Source organism: Ahaetulla prasina, chromosome 1 (assembly GCF_028640845.1).
Source record: "Ahaetulla prasina isolate Xishuangbanna chromosome 1, ASM2864084v1, whole genome shotgun sequence".
Lineage (NCBI taxonomy): Eukaryota > Metazoa > Chordata > Lepidosauria > Squamata > Colubridae > Ahaetulla > Ahaetulla prasina.
This window is the reverse complement of record NC_080539.1, coordinates 219,197,566-219,214,396: the sequence shown is the minus strand read 5'-3', so window position 1 is coordinate 219,214,396 and position 16,831 is coordinate 219,197,566. Positions and strand designations below refer to the sequence as shown.

General features: G+C 40.2%; 1 protein-coding gene and 1 long non-coding RNA gene across 4 annotated transcripts in view; one reads left to right on the top strand and one right to left on the bottom strand.

Annotated features, from left to right (window-relative positions):
- Positions 1-16,584, top strand: part of LOC131202366 (uncharacterized) — a 59,318-nt gene extending 42,734 nt beyond the window's left edge. The window contains exons 2-3 of the long non-coding RNA XR_009156140.1: positions 12,963-13,011; positions 15,750-16,584. This is a non-coding gene — a long non-coding RNA (uncharacterized LOC131202366). The remainder of the gene's footprint in view (positions 1-12,962; positions 13,012-15,749) is intronic.
- Positions 1-16,831, bottom strand: part of STK39 (serine/threonine kinase 39) — a 142,605-nt gene that overhangs the window by 16,266 nt on the left and 109,508 nt on the right. For all 3 annotated transcript variants that reach the window (XM_058191249.1, XM_058191257.1, XM_058191266.1), the window contains one exon: positions 1,010-1,062. In XM_058191249.1, the coding sequence (XP_058047232.1) occupies positions 1,010-1,062 (53 nt within the window). The remainder of the gene's footprint in view (positions 1-1,009; positions 1,063-16,831) is intronic.

Here is a 16,831-nt window from a genome sequence, read left to right as displayed (position 1 = left end):
TGTTAAGTGAATTGCATGATCCTTAAGTGAATCTGGCTTCCCGCATTGACTCTGCTTATCGGAAGCCAGCTGGGAAGGTTGCAAATAGCAATCACATGATTGTGGAGATGCTGTGACAGTTACAAAGTGCGAGGACCAGTTCGAAGTCACTTTTTTTTCCCAGTGCCATTGTAATTTCCAATAGTCACTAAATGAATGGTTGTATGTCAAGGACCACCTGTACAGGATATCAGCAAAGGCAATTATAAATACTTCATTAGAACATTCAGCTGTAGAAGCAGTAGAAGAACCTGGGGGCGGAGTTAAAAAAAGGATTGGACTAGAATTCCTATGTAGCCACAAACAGTCCAACACCACCTCACCTGAATTCTGTTAACTGTGCTGACCAGTTACTTGAATAGATTCCTGTCACCAGAGGTTTTTAGCAATAAATCAATTTAATTGGGCCTTCACTTGTGGACCTGCCTGATATTAGATGAGCTGCTGCTATCTGATGTATGCTACAAAGATTAAAGTATTCAACAGCTATATGTTTTCCTTGTTGTTGCTAGGGGACACATTACAGTGTCTCCTAGGGGAATATGGGAGATGGTATTAAAAGCATCATTATCAAGCCTTCGGCACATTTTATATTCTGCCTATGGTTAGTTTTTACATCAGGACCACTTACTGGCATACCATAACATTCTATTTAGTACAGAACTATTAGATCAGCTATCAGCAGGAAGACATTAATGGACTGTACTACACTAGATTAAAATCAAGCAAAAGTACCAGATAGTTCTTCGCCTAAATAACATTCTCTGAATTCAACCATTCAATCCATAACTATGCCACTAAAAAACGTGCACACTTGGCACTAGATTTGTTTTGGTGAACTAGGATCGACTAAAACATTTGGTGGATACATTTCATAGAGCTAATTTATATACTAAGCCGATAAAACAGAAATCAATTTCTGAAATTCCATTTGGAGTCATAAAAACATAATTTCAATTAAAAGTCTTACCTCTGCCTGGAGTAAACTCAAATCGTATGTCATTAAGTTCCTTTCTGGAATTCCTGGAGGGAGGGAAAACGGAGAGGGATGAAACCATGGTAAACACATCAAAATGTAATGAAGTGCTCCTTCTGTATTCTAAATGTATTCTAGCTTCATAAATAAGTTGCTGTTAATATTCAGGCAGTATTTTACAGTTTTTATAGTCTCGACTATCCCCAAGTGTATTGCAAGTATATCAATATAAGAGAAAGTACTGGGAATAAAAGTTTTTTTAACAAAAAAAAGAACAAAGCTAAAATGCAATTTAGAGATAAAAAGTTGATGATAATTTACTTTTATGAAGGAAACAATATCTAATTAAAATGGAGTTGCAAATTTGTTTTGTGCCTTGGAAAGCAACTATATAGCACAGCTGATTTTGATGAAATGAAAAGAGTTTTCTTGGTCTTGCTCAATCAGATTTTCTTCAATTGGACTATCCTTTCTCAGCCCAACAATTTCACTTCTGCCGATATGTTTAGAATCCCATCCAACCAATCCTCCGTTGCACTCCTATATTATGGCATGTCAATCATAATATCTGAATCTAAAATGTTATATTCCCTTGCTAGCATCAGATATTACTTTGAAGTTTTATTTACTTTTTGATAACATTACTAAATTGAAAAAAGATTAAGATTAAAAGGCCAACAAAAGCTACGAGATCAGCTATGAATGTTTTGAAAGCTTCAGAGTTTCTTACTTGCATGTAGAAGGTAAAATATCAGAAATGTTAATTGGGGGAGAGAGAAGTGGGTGAAAGTCATAATTAGTCTGTTCTGGGCAGTCTATAAATCAGGGTTTTCCAACCTTGGAAATTTCCAGGGGTGTGAAATTCAGCTCCCAGAATTCTAAAGCCAGTATGACCACTGACAGCAGTATTTGGGGGACTGCCACAAAGAAGAAGAAAGGGTCAACCTATTCTCCAAAACACCTGAAGACAGGACAAGAAGCAATGGATGGAAAGTTAGTTAACCAAGGAGAGAACCAACCTAGAACTAAGGAGAGATTTCCTGACAGTTAGATGGAACCGACTTGCCTACAGATGCTGCGGGTGCTCTCACACTGGAGGTTTCTAAGAAGAGATTAGATAACCATCTGTCTGAAATGGTGAAGGGTTTCCTGCTTAAGCAGGGGGTTGGACTAGAAGACCTCCAAGGTCCCTTCAACTCTTTTAATTTTGTTTTTGATGAGAATTCTTGGGGTTGAAGTTCACACTCTTAGAAATTCCCAAGGTTGGGAAATATTGCTACAAAAAAAAAAAGTGCACGTGTGCACGGCAGCCAGCTGCTCTTCCGGGTTCCGTCGAGTGCATGTGCGCCGGACAGCTGCTCTCTTCTGGGTTCTGGTACGCACATGTGCGCCAGCCAGCTGGTCTTCCCGCGAGTGCATGATGGAAGCAGGAAGAGCAATTGGCGACAGCGCGCATGCCCAAAGAGAGGGCTCTGTGTACCACTACCACACGTGCCATAGGTTCACCGTCACAGTCACAGGGCTTCCTTTCAATGGAAAATCTGAAAGGTTCAAGCTCTCGGGAACCCACAGCACTGGAAGTAAAACTGCCAAATCGTCCTCTGCTGAAAAATGGATGATGCCCCCAGTCACACATATACATCCTACAGGATTCTTTCAATCAACAGTCTGTTTTCATCACAGTCTCTGCAGTGGGCATTTTGGTAGAAAAAGGAAAAAAAGAATAACAATAATTTTATAGCAATCGTCTGTGTAAGAAAGATGTTCAAAAAAATCTAGACAGGTCCTGATGATTCCTTCAAGTATATATTTCCTTTTGGACATGTCCCAAAAATCAGCATCTTTGATGGCTCTTTATTATGATCTTTTTTGCCAGTGATGCGCAGCTCAACATCAATGCATGATGAAGCATGACTTGCCAGCTTTCCACATATTACACATTACTTCCATGTTTTGACTGTTCTGTCCTGATTACGCTGCTTTGTGTGTAGTTCGATATGCAGCTAAACCCTCCTATCCTTTAATAAGCCAGACCGTAAATATAAATCTTGATACTTTATTAAAGAACAGGATAAGGTAAAACAGCAATGCCGTGTATGGGATATAGACTTTATCTTCCGAAAGACTAAGCTGGATTCTTCTAGATCAGGAGTGTCAAATACAATTTCATTCAGGGCCACATCAGGGTTGTGTTGTGGGGGGGGGGAAGCTCAATGTCACTCATGGTGGGGGGCGGGAGGCACCTGTGGTGGCCAAGTGCTTAGGCAGGAGTTCCCTCAGGCCCTCCCTCCTTCCCTCCCTCTCATTATAACCTCCCTCCCTCCCTCCCTTTTCCTTTCCTCTTCATTCTCCTTTCTTCTTCCTTCCCCTCTTTTCTTCTTTTTCCTTCCTTGCTCTCTTCCCATATTTTTCTCTGTCTTTCCTCTTTCCCTTTCTCCTTTTCTATCCCTTTTTGGATTCTCAAATGCAAAAGGGGAAAAATTCCTCCTTTTGTTTTCTTTTTAGTTTGTTTTGCTAGCCCTCTGCCAGCAAAAATGGAGTCAGGGGACACAGGTGCCCCCCCCAGCTCTGTTTTTGCTAACAGAAGGCTGCAGGAGGCCATTGCGGCCAAAACAGAGCCTGAGAGGGCCACGCACGGCCCTCCTGAGCTCCATTCTGGCTGGCAGAAGCACCACGGGCTGGTCCTTCACTGTTTCCAGGGCGGCCCGCAGGTCAGATCTAAACACCCCATGGGCCAGATTGGGTCTTCAGGCCCTTGAGTTTGACACCCCTGTTCTAGATGTTTCTGTTACCTCAAAATAGACTCTGGCTTCTCAGGATGCACCCTTTTTTCCAGAATTGAGGGATGGTAGGAGGATAGATGCCCTCTGGGTCAAGCATCATCAAATCAATTTCCAAACAATGAAAGATTTATCCCTGGCCACTAGATGGGGCTCAACACACACCAGGGAACAACAACAGTATATACACAAATTATATGATGGAGGCATGTCATTGACAATCCAGTCAATTTTCATCTCTACTTTAGTCTTAGTTGATAATTTGGCCCAATTAATCCAATGTGTTTTCTTGCCTTACTGGAGAAGAGCCTGATGCTGGGAAAGATTGAAGGCAAAAGAAGATGGGGACGACAGAGAATGAGGTGGCTGGATGGAGTCACTGAAGCATTAGGCGTGAGCTTAAATGGACTCCAGAGGATGGCAGAGGACAGGAAGGCCTGGAGGAACATTGTCCATGGGGACATGACTTCGCAACTAACAACAACAATAACAACAATTTCCTTGCCTCAGCTCAAAGGTGGAAGGAGAAAGGAAAGAAAAGCAAACAACTATCTCAGTTTAGGAAACAGGAAGCGGGCAAAGATCAAATGCAAACGTAATTGCCCAAGCATACTAGTGAATGGCTCAATCTGCTTGAAAAGCTAATAGCAGTGAAATGTGTTTTGCGGCCCATTATTCTTTTGTTCCTCAGCATGGAATCTGTAAGCAGTCTCATATTTCAGTGAATCAGGCCATAAACTCTCACTGTGCGAAAACTACACCCAACAGCCAGGCACAGTCAGCCATGACTCAGAACTATTATCACTTCCTAAACACTTATTAAGAAAATGTCACACTGTCACAAATGCAGGATCATGTGAGAACAACCAAAATGGATCAGCAAGGCCACAGACAGAAATTTTTGCAAATAAAATAAAATAAAATCCAAAAACAGTATCCAGCTGCCCAGGATACCTGGCCCAATTCAAAAGGAAAATTTACTTCCTTGTTAGTCTACACTATTGCCCGATTAAATTGATATTATGCAGCGTAACAATCGCGCAAAACTGTTCTAATCATTATGCGTGAAATGATCAAGCCCATTTGCTTTCTTCAGTCATTTAAAATATTAAGCAAATTTGCATTCAGCACAGGAACCCCTAGTATAAAACTGGAGTTTCTCTCATTTGGAAAGGTACCGGACTGGGAAAAAGTGAGCAATTTACCACCTCCTCTCCTCTCCTCTCCTCACCCCACTTGCCTGCATCCATTCAACCAAATTTGCAGCTAAATCTATTTCTGAAAGATCTTGTTTCCATGAGCCTCAAGAGCTGCAGGGCCCTCAGAAGAGAAGCTGAAATTTTGACCTTCTGATGAGGTCTATGGGCCATAGTCAGTAGTGGGATTCAAGTAATTTAACAACCGGTTCTCTGCCCTAATGATTTCTTCCAACAGCCAGTTTGCCAAACTGCTCAGAAAGTTAACAACCAGTTCTCCCGAAGTGGTGCGAACTGGCTGAATCCCACCACTGGCCATAGTTCTGTAGTAAATCAGTAACCGCTACACCACTGATGAACCAGGAGGGATGGAGGCTGGTTGTAATATTTCCTCTTTATATTCTCTGGTGGAGAGTACTTTCTTCTATATACATGTGGTCATGTCAGAGTGAATGTATCTGTCATTGTCAACACAATACCCTAACTTGCCCTTAGGGTCAAGACAGAAGTTTATCCCTTCCTCTGTAGAGTCCCATTATCCCTGCTTCTTAAGTAATTAGGTTGACCTTTCCTTCCTATTGTATCTCAGTGAGGATACAATAAGGTGATAATGTAAATGCAATTGATACCAGATTCTCTCCAGCCAATAAAATTGTCTATCAGCATTTAGCCAGACAAGGAATTTTTGTCTTAGTAAGGGGAGTTTCTTCAGACCTTGCTTCTTCTATTTCTAGAACCATATGATATATAAAAATAAAAATGCACATACTGAAAAATCCTCCCTGCCTCTCTATCTATTTGAACGTAAGGAATAATTAAGGGTTTTAAATATTAATTGAATTATGAAATAATTCATGATGCATGAATTAATTAATTAAAATTAATTAAAATAATTACAATTAAAATAATTAAAATTAATTAAAATGCATGAAATAATTAATAATTTAATTTATTAAAATAAAGTAAATTAAATACTAAGGATTTTAATTAAAATAGCAAAATCTATTATTAACTTAAAAAAAGGGAATAGAAGAATGGAAGGTGCAAAAGAGAAGAAAAATGCAGAAAATAGAAAAGAAGGTAAGAATATAGTAAAGGCAAAGAAAACAAATACATAATGATGTGACTTCCAACCTTCATCATAATCATAAACGATATTTCTGTAATTCTTTTGTAACTCCCTCTTAGCAATTTCCAAATACAATTAGAAAGTGAAGTTTGTGAAGTTAATGCCCTTTAAAAGGCAGCCAAATGTGCTTGTGGGCTAGATACCTATTCTTGTCATCTCCCAGTGCTGGAAACTCACCAGGGACTGCTATCTTGGAATATCCATATGAAGAACAACTATTCAATGTGCATGTGGGCAGTCTCATGTCCTCTCCTTGTCCAGAGAAGTTCCAAAGAGTCGGTCTATTCACTGACCCTTCAATCTTTAGCTCTGGTCCTCAACTCAGTTTTTCACAGAGTCGTCTTCAGTCCACCATTTCTTCCTCTGGAAGTCTACTAAATATACACACTGAAGAATCCTCTTAAAGCTCATTTATATAGTGCTTAAATTCTCCTCTGGGAAGCATCTTAGACTATTTAGCATACAACCTTTTCAGAGAAGCAAAAAGTGATTATCGTTCAAAATTAAGAACATATTTTTGCTGAGAAATGATGAAAATTTTAGTTGGGTCTCAAAATAGAGTATTTTCCCTCTATTTTAATCCAATAAATGTAACATCAGCAATAAGCATTTCTCTACTTCAGAATTTTTCAACCTGATCAACCGTAAGATGTGTGGATTTCAACTCCCAGAATTTCCTGGACAGCATGCCAACCAGAGCCATCAACCAGGTCACTGTTGCATCAGGGAACATCACTCAGCCACCAGTGCCAGCAAAATGCTCTCTTTTGAGACCATCACTACCAAGAAACCCAGCACCAGCAACCCAGCACCATGTCACTGCCAAAAAACAGCAAAGAGTGAGCTTCATGAAGCTCAACCCCAGCACCACCACTGATGATCATTCAAAGAAGCAAACAAAATGCATGTCTCTGTCCCGTGGATCTAGGACAACTCGGTACATTTCCGCACATGATCAAAACTTAGGCGTTTGGCAACCAGAATGCATTTACAATGGTTGCAGCATCCCGTTTGCAACCTTCCCAGTTGGCTTTTAACAAAGTCAATGGGTGAAGCTGGTTTCCTTTAGTGACCAAGAGATTCTCTTAACTCTGGTGATTCACTTAATAGCCACAGCAAAAGGACATTAAAATTGGGTGCAATTCACTTAGTGACAGTTTGCTTAGTGACAGACATCACCGATTCTAATCATAGTCATAAGTTGGAGAACTACCTGTATTGCTTTATCCTGATATCAAAGGACAATAACTTGCCACAAAAATCTCTGGATAGGTTAGAGCCTACAATTATTTCAGGAGAAAGAAGGCCCCAGGCAAATTTTCACTAAAGAACCTCCTGTGAGTACTATAAAAAGCCAAGGAATGGATTATTTCAGGCTGCAATTTGCTAATACTGGTAGTTTCTTCTCATCACGTGGCTGCTGTTCGCCTATTAGCATTATAAGCTCAAACCAGAGACAGAGATTTTCCATGTTATGAAAGTGCAGAAGTGTCACAAATATAGTAGAAATGGTCTTTTCCCTTCAAAAGAATATTTCATCTCCCTCCCTTAACAAGAAAGTAGTTTTTATTTAATGCAGACTGCACATAAAATTAATTTACATTTGATTTTCCAATTCCAAGACAATTTGCTATATGGAACTATAATAAAACATGGGATGGATGCATTCAACTATTACCAGATATTGTGCATGACAGAACTATTAACTTATAAGCTCTCCTTTGGAAGGTAATTCTCAAAGCAGAACATCCCAGTAATTAAACTTCATGTACTGAAGCATATTTTGGATTATGTGGTTTATCTTTTCAAATTAGAGTACTGAACAAAGTTATCCACACACCCCTTCCAGAGTTGGTAAAATGAGAAATATTCTCCAACATGAATGTTCCAACGTCACAGAAAATTGAAATTCAAGAATACATGTTGAGTTACAGAAAATAAATTGTGCCTCATGTATACAAATACATTCTAAGACAGCAAATAAAAGCATTTTTAAATATTAATATATTATATTACAGCTAGACCCATTACTCTATTTTAGCTATTTTAATTTTTTGAAATGCGCATAAGAGAAAAATATTCTAAAGAGAGAACGTGTTTTTAAAATTATGCATGCTGAATATTGGACAAAGTTATAGTTTATTCTTTCTGAAAGGACAAGAAGACCTTTTAAAGGTAATTCATGCAAACCATTTTTTTCACTATATTCATACATTTTCTTTGTTCTTTAAACTTCTGAGCTCTCTCTTATCAGCTCCATCCAACCATCTTCTTCTCATCTCACTCTCTCTTTCTTCATAATTTGTTTTGAGATTTGATCCTCATTCATTCTCTCTAAATGACCAAGTCTTGCTTGTTTTGGTCGCTCATGTTTGGTTCCCATCTACATTCATTCAGCATTTGTTCTTTCTTGACCTTCTTTCCCTTTCCACAGACAGTTTTCAACTTACTTTTCTATTTCTCTTTGTGTACACAACTCTCAATTTTGTATCACAAAGTAAGAAGAAGCATACTCTTGTGCACATTCATGTTTGCTTCTTCTGACAAGCATTCCTCCTTTGCAACCGCAGTTAAGGTGCTGGGCTTGTAGACTGGAAGGTCGGTAGTTGGAGATCCAAATACCTATCACGTGACGGGGTGACCACCCGTTCCTCCCCCAGCTCCTGCCAACCTAGCAGTTTGAAACCATGCAAATTCGAGTACATAAATAGGTATCACATTGGTGGGAAGATAACTGCATTCTGTACACGTCGGTGTACAATTCCACATGACCGTGGAAACATCTTCATGCAACACTGGCTCCCTTGGCTAAGAGACAGAGAAGATTCCCCCCCACCCCCAGAATCGGATATAACTGGACTTTTACCTTTAGTTTTACTAGTCACTATCTTTTTACCAGCATTTGTATATCTTCAAATTTCTCAGTTTTCCCATCCTTAGTCAACATTCTACCATAGTCCCAAATTATCTACTTGCTCTAGTTTTTTTGACATAAATATATAACTTTCAATCACTATTTTTTCCCCCTGTAGAACACAATTACCGTATTTTTCGGACTATAAGATGCACCTAGGTTTAGAGGAGGAAACAAGAAAAAAAATTAGGTTTTTTGCCTCCATGGGTCCCGGTTTTGCCCTCCCTGGCGTCCAGAAGCACTCTGCAGCTCAAAAACGGGCCCGTTTTTGGCCTGCAGAATGCTTCTGAATGCCAGGGAGGGCAAAAATGGGATGCATGGAGGGTTTGGGAGACCAAAAACAGGCCCGTATTCGCTCTATAAGATGCACAGACATTTCCACCCACTTTTTTGGGGTGGGGGGAAGTCCATCTTATAGTCCGAAAAATACGGTACTTTGTTTTTTGATATGTTAATGTGCAGGTTTATACACCTTGCATCGTATAATCTATCAAGCATTCCTTGCAAATCGTTCAATTTTTCACCCAACAATACATCATCTGCATTCAAAAGCACATATATAATGATGGTGTTCAATCAACACACCTCTAGTATCTCCATAAGCATTCCTTATATATGGATCCCTAAGCACATTAAATCACCAAGGACATCACACACCCTCCTCTTACTCTGCTCAATGCTGAAACTCTTGCTAAATGCTCCATTTATTCTCACACATGCTTATCTTACCTTATTGCATTCAGCAACTAACCTTCAACTCCATAATCATGCAAAACAGTCCATAATTCAAGCCTTTTCACTTTAACATATGCTTTTTGTGAATCAACCAACATACAAAAACCTCTCTTCCTGATACATATTTCTTAAAGAGCTATTTCAGTGGTTCTCAACCTGCAGTCTGCAGACAGCCTCCCCCCACCCCGATGTTGTCACAGGGAGTCTGCAATGGCTTGAAGAAATGTTATGATTTAAATTTTGAGGTAGGTCTTGGGGGTCCGTGACCACAAAAGATATTTAAAGGAGGTCCATGGTGAAGAAAATGCTGAGAACCACTGAGCTACTGAAAAGTGAAAATCTGGTGGGCAAACTTCACGCCCAGCACAAAGTTACAACATGTTTTCTGTATTTTGTTCATTGTCACCGGTTCTGTTGTTTCCATCAGAATTCTGCCAAACATCTTTCAGGTGTACTTAACAAATTAAACTCCATAGTTTGGTACTTTTGCCATCTTTCCTCTTTATGTAGGGAAATAATAATGGCAGCTTTCCAATCTTCGGGCACATACATAGTCTTCAAAGACAAGTTTGACAAATTATAAGACCAGTGCTTAAGCAAAATATATCCATTATTTTATGATGAGCCATGGTGATGCAGTGGTTAGAGTGCAGTACTGCAGGATACTTCCTGCTAATTGCCTGCAATTTGCTACTCAGATCTCACCAGGCTCAAAGTTGACTCAGCCTTCTGTCCTTCCGAGGTGGGTAAAATGAGGACCCAAATTGTTGGGGGCAATATGCTGACTCTCTAAACTGCTCAGAGAGGGCTGTAAAGCACCGTAAAACGGTATATAAGTCTAAGTGCTATAGCTATTTCTCCAGCTACACTGCCTACACCTGCAACTTTACCATTTTCTCACAGCATCATGATATTATTTTTTGTTATTTTTTTCTTGCACACTAACCTTTCTAACATTTTTTCAGTCTTGAACATGTCACAATATTCCTATATAAATGTCTAAAATACTCCTTCCAGCAGACCCTCAATTCATTTTCATCTGAAATAATTTCATCCCATTTATTTTAATTCCTTTCATCTGCTGGAGGCTCCTTAAAGAATTCTCAGAAAAAAATATCATTAAATCAGCAATTCTGAAAACTGCATGAAACTACTTTATACTTTTCTCTTGGGCACAGGCTCCCATCCTCCTTCTGAAGAAGAGAAAGAGGAATGGATAAAATGCTAATCTTATAAACCAAATACCGGGAAGTAGGATCCACTTATCTTAATGAGACTACCTCTGAGTGTATACGCACAGATGTGATGTAAACCATTTTAATCGATGCACTAAATTAATATGGGCACTTCTCTGTATAGTGAAGAAGTTATTTATGAAATAAACTTCTGACAAGGATTGCAGCAAAGTGCAATTCAATTAAGCAAACGCTACTTTATTTATAGGAGAGTTACAATGATATTTGGCCCAGCGGTCTCAACACTCACCCAAAGAAGAGATCAATATTTATCGCATCATGAAAAAGTACATCACTGAACCAACATCTTCCAAGACATAGCAATTATCGGTCTGATCACTTCAGAATCCGCTTGAGCCATTTGGAGGAGGTGGGAGAGGGAATAAAACTTTTAAAAATAATTATTTTTAAGTACCGTATATACTCGAATATAAGCCGATCCGAGTATAAGCCGAGGTCCCCAATTTTACCCCAAAAACTGGGGTAAACTGGGGACTCGAGTATAAGCCGAGGGTGGGAAATGAGGCACCTACCGGTTGGGGAAACCCTCCCTCCCTCAGCTGAGAAGGCTGGCGGCTCCCCCGCCCCGCCCTCTCACTGCACTGGCAGGGCTTCCCCGCGCCGTCCGGTAAAATGTGAAAAAAAGAAAAAAAAAAAACACTCGAGTATAAGCCGTATATACTCGAGTATAAGCCGAGGGGCTTAAAAAAAACTGAGTATAAGTCAGATAGACCGAGTATAAGAGGACGTTTTTCAGCACAAAAAACGTGCTGAAAAACTCGGCTTATACTCGAGTATATACGGTAAGTATCGGAAATGGTGTGGGGGACTAGGGACAGAAGCAGTTACTATAATTTTTCAATCTGGCCCAAAGAGGTACTGGTGATTGAAAACATGACCTTCCCACCCCCAGTATCCTAGAGTTGCCCACTTAGGAATGCTATATCCCAATGGAGCTCACATATGTACAGTCTATTGTATAGCTACTTAGCAAATTTTCTGCAGAAAACTAATAGCATAAAATAGGACAAGGGCACTGCTTTTTAACAGTATATTACCGTGATGGCGAACTTATGGCATGTGTGCCAGAGGAGGCATGCAGTGCCCTTTCTGATGGCATGCAAGCCGTCGCCCCAGTTCAGCTCCGCCGTGCATGTGCACGTGCCTCCTGCCAGCCAGCTGGTCTTTGGGTCCCTGCTGCACATGCGTGGGTATGGGGCATATGCAGGGGCATGTGCGCGTGCAGGGGGGACATGCACACATGTGCGGGGGCAGGGCACATGCAGAGGCCCGTATGCGCATGCACAGAGGCGGGGCATACATGGAGGCGGGGCCGCACGCACATTGTATTTTGGGGGTTTGAGCGCGCACTTTGGCCACTTGGTCCAGAAAAGGTTAGCCATCAATGGTATATTACATTCAGTGTTTTAGCAGGTAGTAGCATCTGGGCAATCTTTCTCAGCTAGGAAGCTAAACAGGTTGAGCCCGCTTAGTATGTGGATAGGAGACCACCATGAAATCCCAGGTTTGTAGGCTAGCCGGGGAATCCAGAAAGAATATCTTGGAAGGTATCAATGGGAAATTACTTCTCTGTTACTGACCAAAAAAAAACAAAACCCCTGCATGGATGTGTTTGAAGTCAACCAACAATCACGCCTGGGCCTAGCTCAGCAACTTTACCATGGTATATTAAGTTTATTATTGCTTTCTCTGCAGAGAGATCTAACCATCTCTACTCAGGTTGTCTATCCCCAGTCTATCCAGAGGTGGACAGATTTGGCCTTATAGTCTTCAGTGTATAGGAACAAAGACAGAAGCACCAGATCTTGTCTAACCAAGTGAACTTTGGAATCATATTTTAGGGTGGAACAATAACAAAAAAAAACTTCTTCAAATATTATTTCTTCCCAGCTTTTAAAATGCACATCAAATAAAGATTGTTTCTTTTTTTTTTTTAGAACTTGAAAACAATTGACGCAAATAGGAAAATAAAGTGGCACAACTTGGGTAAATACTTACCATTTTAAAGAATAATAAATAATGATGTATAATATTGTTTGACATCATTTTTGATAACTTCACTGCATCAGGAGAAGTGAGGCAGACAGTTATAAGCCTTCCAGTTTCAAGGCCTTGTTTTTGAGATGGGAAACCATTCGTTTATAACTCTTTTGTGCTAAGCAATTTTCCTCCCAAAAGTCTCTACAATTTTATTTTTAGCTTGCTTGTAAAAGCTTGATATACATTGAAATAAGGAATTCATATATAGGTGGTCCTTGATTTACAACAATTGGGACTGGAATTTTAGTCATAAGTCATTGCGGTAGTAAGTTAAGGCACTCACATGACCAGGCCTAACTTCTGACCATTTTTACAATGATTATTCAGTAAATTACATGGTTGTAAAACAAACCCATTCTGCTAAGTGAGCGTTCTTTGCTGGAAACTGTAAAAAAAAAAAAAATCCCATCAGAAAGTATGGTCATGTGGTGGTGGGACACTATAACTCAGTGATTCTCAACCTTTATAGTGCTGCGACCCCTTTAATAGAATTCCCCACGATGTGGCGACCCCTTTAATACAATTCCCCACAATGTGGCGACCCCAACCATAAAATTATTTTTGTTTTGAATTTATCGCGCCTGAAGCCGTATTGGCTAGCGATCTGAACTGCTTGCGATTGCCTTGAGGACGGAGGCATTAAAACGGAGACTCCTCCCCTATTCAGTTTATCGCACCTGAAGCCAGATTAGGCTAGCGATTGGGAGTGATTGCAGCTAGCTTGAGAGGGAGACATCAGAGCAAAGATTTCTCTCTTTTTTAATTCATCGTGCCTGAAGCCAAATTCGGCTAGCGATTTGAAGAGCCTGCAGCTGGCTTGTGGAATCAACCATTGGAGCACGATTCTTCGACTTGCAAGTATACTTTCCATATTTCCAATGGTCTTAGGCGACCCCTGGCAAATCGTCATTCGACCCCCAACGGGGTCCCGACCCACAGGTTGAGAACCGCTGCTATAACTAGTCATATTATAAGCCAGTTATCAAGTGCCAGAAATGTAGTCATTTGACTAGGAAAGGATGTTGGTGTGACATTTTATGATGGTCGAAGTGCTTTACTGAGGCCTACGTAACTTCAAACAGTCCAGAAGTAAGGACCAGATGTAAGTCGAGAACTACTTGTTTTCCGTTTTCCGGTCCTGGTTATTTTTATTATATTTTGTTCTTCTTCAAAATGTTTCTAGAAAATTCTACCGCTTTAATTAAGTAACCTGAAGAACATTGTACCTATTAATAAATAATTTAAATTGAAAGTAAGTAAAAGTAAAAATAAAACAATGAAATTAATAACAAAAAAATTCTAGCTCTTTGTAATAATTCAGAAACAGGAAAAATCAAGTAACCTATCTCAAAAATGAAGAATCAAATGACCACTTATTGACTGATTTTCAACAATGACTAACTGAATATGTGTAATCTGTTAAGATTTGAATTATTATTTTTTTCAAGGAAGAGAGCATTCAGGTTATCTGGTTAATATTCCTGGAATTGTTTTATTCATAAAGTAAATGTCCAGATTTTCTTTCACTCCTATTAAACCCCCAGAACTCTGTCCTTAGGGAAAAGCGCTTGAAAACAATCTACCAGAGTGCTTGCAAGGATGAGCCACTAATCTCTATATTTGGTCATCCGGCATGTTCCTTGAATTCCTAGAAAGCAAAGCTTTCTCTGATAAGATATCAGAGATTAAAGAGGTAAACCATGAGAAAGACCCAGCTTGAAAACCGGCAAGCTGATCTAGGCAGCTGCATTCCCTACATGTCTTCTTTCTTTTCAAAGGATCATTTCCATTGCACATAAATGAGAGTGACTGTGGCGAAAATTACTACTAATTTGTTGGTTTGGATATTACACGGGGGGAGGGGGGAGGGAATGGAAATTTAAAAAGATAATTTGATCATAGCATCTATCTGATTCAACTTGGATGACTTGGCACACCCTTAATTCAGGATAAGCCTTTGCATTCATTAACAGGGTCCTGCAGGACTTTAGCCCTTGGGGCTAAATCAGTGGTGGGTTTCAAATTTTTTTTACTACTGGTTCTGTGGCTGTGGCTTGGTGGGCATAGCATGGCTTGGTGGGTGTGGCAGGGGAAGGATACTATAAAATCTCCCTTCCCTCCCAATCCAGAGGAAGGTTACTGCAAAATCCCCATTTCCTCCCTATCAGCTGGGACTTGGGAGGCAGAGAATAGATGGGGGCGGGGCCAGTCAGAATTTTTACTACCGGTTCTCCAATCTACTCAAAATTTCCGCTACCGGTTCTCCAGAACTGGTCAGAATCTGCTGAAACCCATCTCTGGACTAAATCTCTCAATTCAAAACGATATAAAGCTAGGCAAAACCCCTGAAGATCATACTATATACAGCTGCGGATTTAATTTATCCCAATACTGAAAACAGTCATAAGGAAATGCAAATGTATTCTACTGTAATCTTTTGTCATACAAATTTAAAGCATTTGCGGTTGCCTGAAAAACTCCCCAAGCTTGCAAGAGTACAAATGAGTTTGGGACAAAAGGCATGGAGACACATCTCATTGAAAACACTGCCTTTACAGAATTTGAACATGTTCAATCACCATTTAATCTGTCCCGTCCTCTAGCCGACAGTTGTTTCAGAACAGAAGTCCTTGAAGAAACACATAATGTGACATATTTTATGATTCGCTTTTTTCCACTTCCAGGAACAGAGTCTTGTCTAGTTGTGGTTTAACAAAGGAATGGATTTGTTGTCCTCGTAACTTGCAACTACGGCCTCACCACAAGCAGAAAAGAACACAGCAGTTGCTGTACGCTATCAAATTAGACACAAAGCTGCAGACTTTCCCTACGGATTAGTTCTAAATTTTCTGTGTGGAAACAGCATCTACCATTTGAATTGTTATTATGCAAGGACTCTCAAGTAACAGCAGTTGGGGAAAGGCAACATCATCTCCACAGACAGAATCACCAATTAAATGAAAACTTCTATTTGCAGTAGCTATGAGTCTCTTCTTGTTAACCATCTCACACAGTTGGAAGCTTTTCTTGTACAGCCACGACTGAATCTGTCAATAATGACAGCCGCGACACCTCCGACCTGAGGCAAATTTCTTCTGTATAAAGAAGCCACTAATGTGAAGATACAGGTTTACAACTTTTAGATCTGGCGGACGAAACGGGGATGAAAAGGAGAAGTGTATATTTTGATTTAAATGCACAGATAAAAATGTTTCTCATCTCCCTCACAAACAAAAATGGTTTTGCTTTCTCCTGTACAGCATGAAACGACGTCCCTGCGGTTGCCACCAAAATGATCATCAGCCTCCAACATCTTCTATTGTTACTGCTGCTCGATATAGACGCCTGCTTGCTTTAGCTAGGCAATTGGGATGGCCTTCACCCACAAGTGACCCAACTGGGAATATGTAGTGTGGGTATATACTCCCATTATTATTTGCTCATCCCTCCCAAACACCACAATGAGGCAATGTAGCAAGATTTGAGAGGGAACAGGGGCTTAGGGCATGCAAATTTATCATATGCACAATCCTCTTAATTCAAGATATTTTGCACATCCCTACTTATCCTTTTAAAGCTAAGCAAAAGTCTAGCATTACATGCTAACAGAGCACTACCGTAAGTCAGCGACGGCTAACCTTTCTGTTGTTGCGTGCTGATAGCGCATGTGCGTGCTGGCAGCCATAATGCAATGCACTTGACACCCCCCGCACTCCCCCTGCCCCCCCCCACACATGCACGCGCGATACTCCTGCACTTGCGTGCC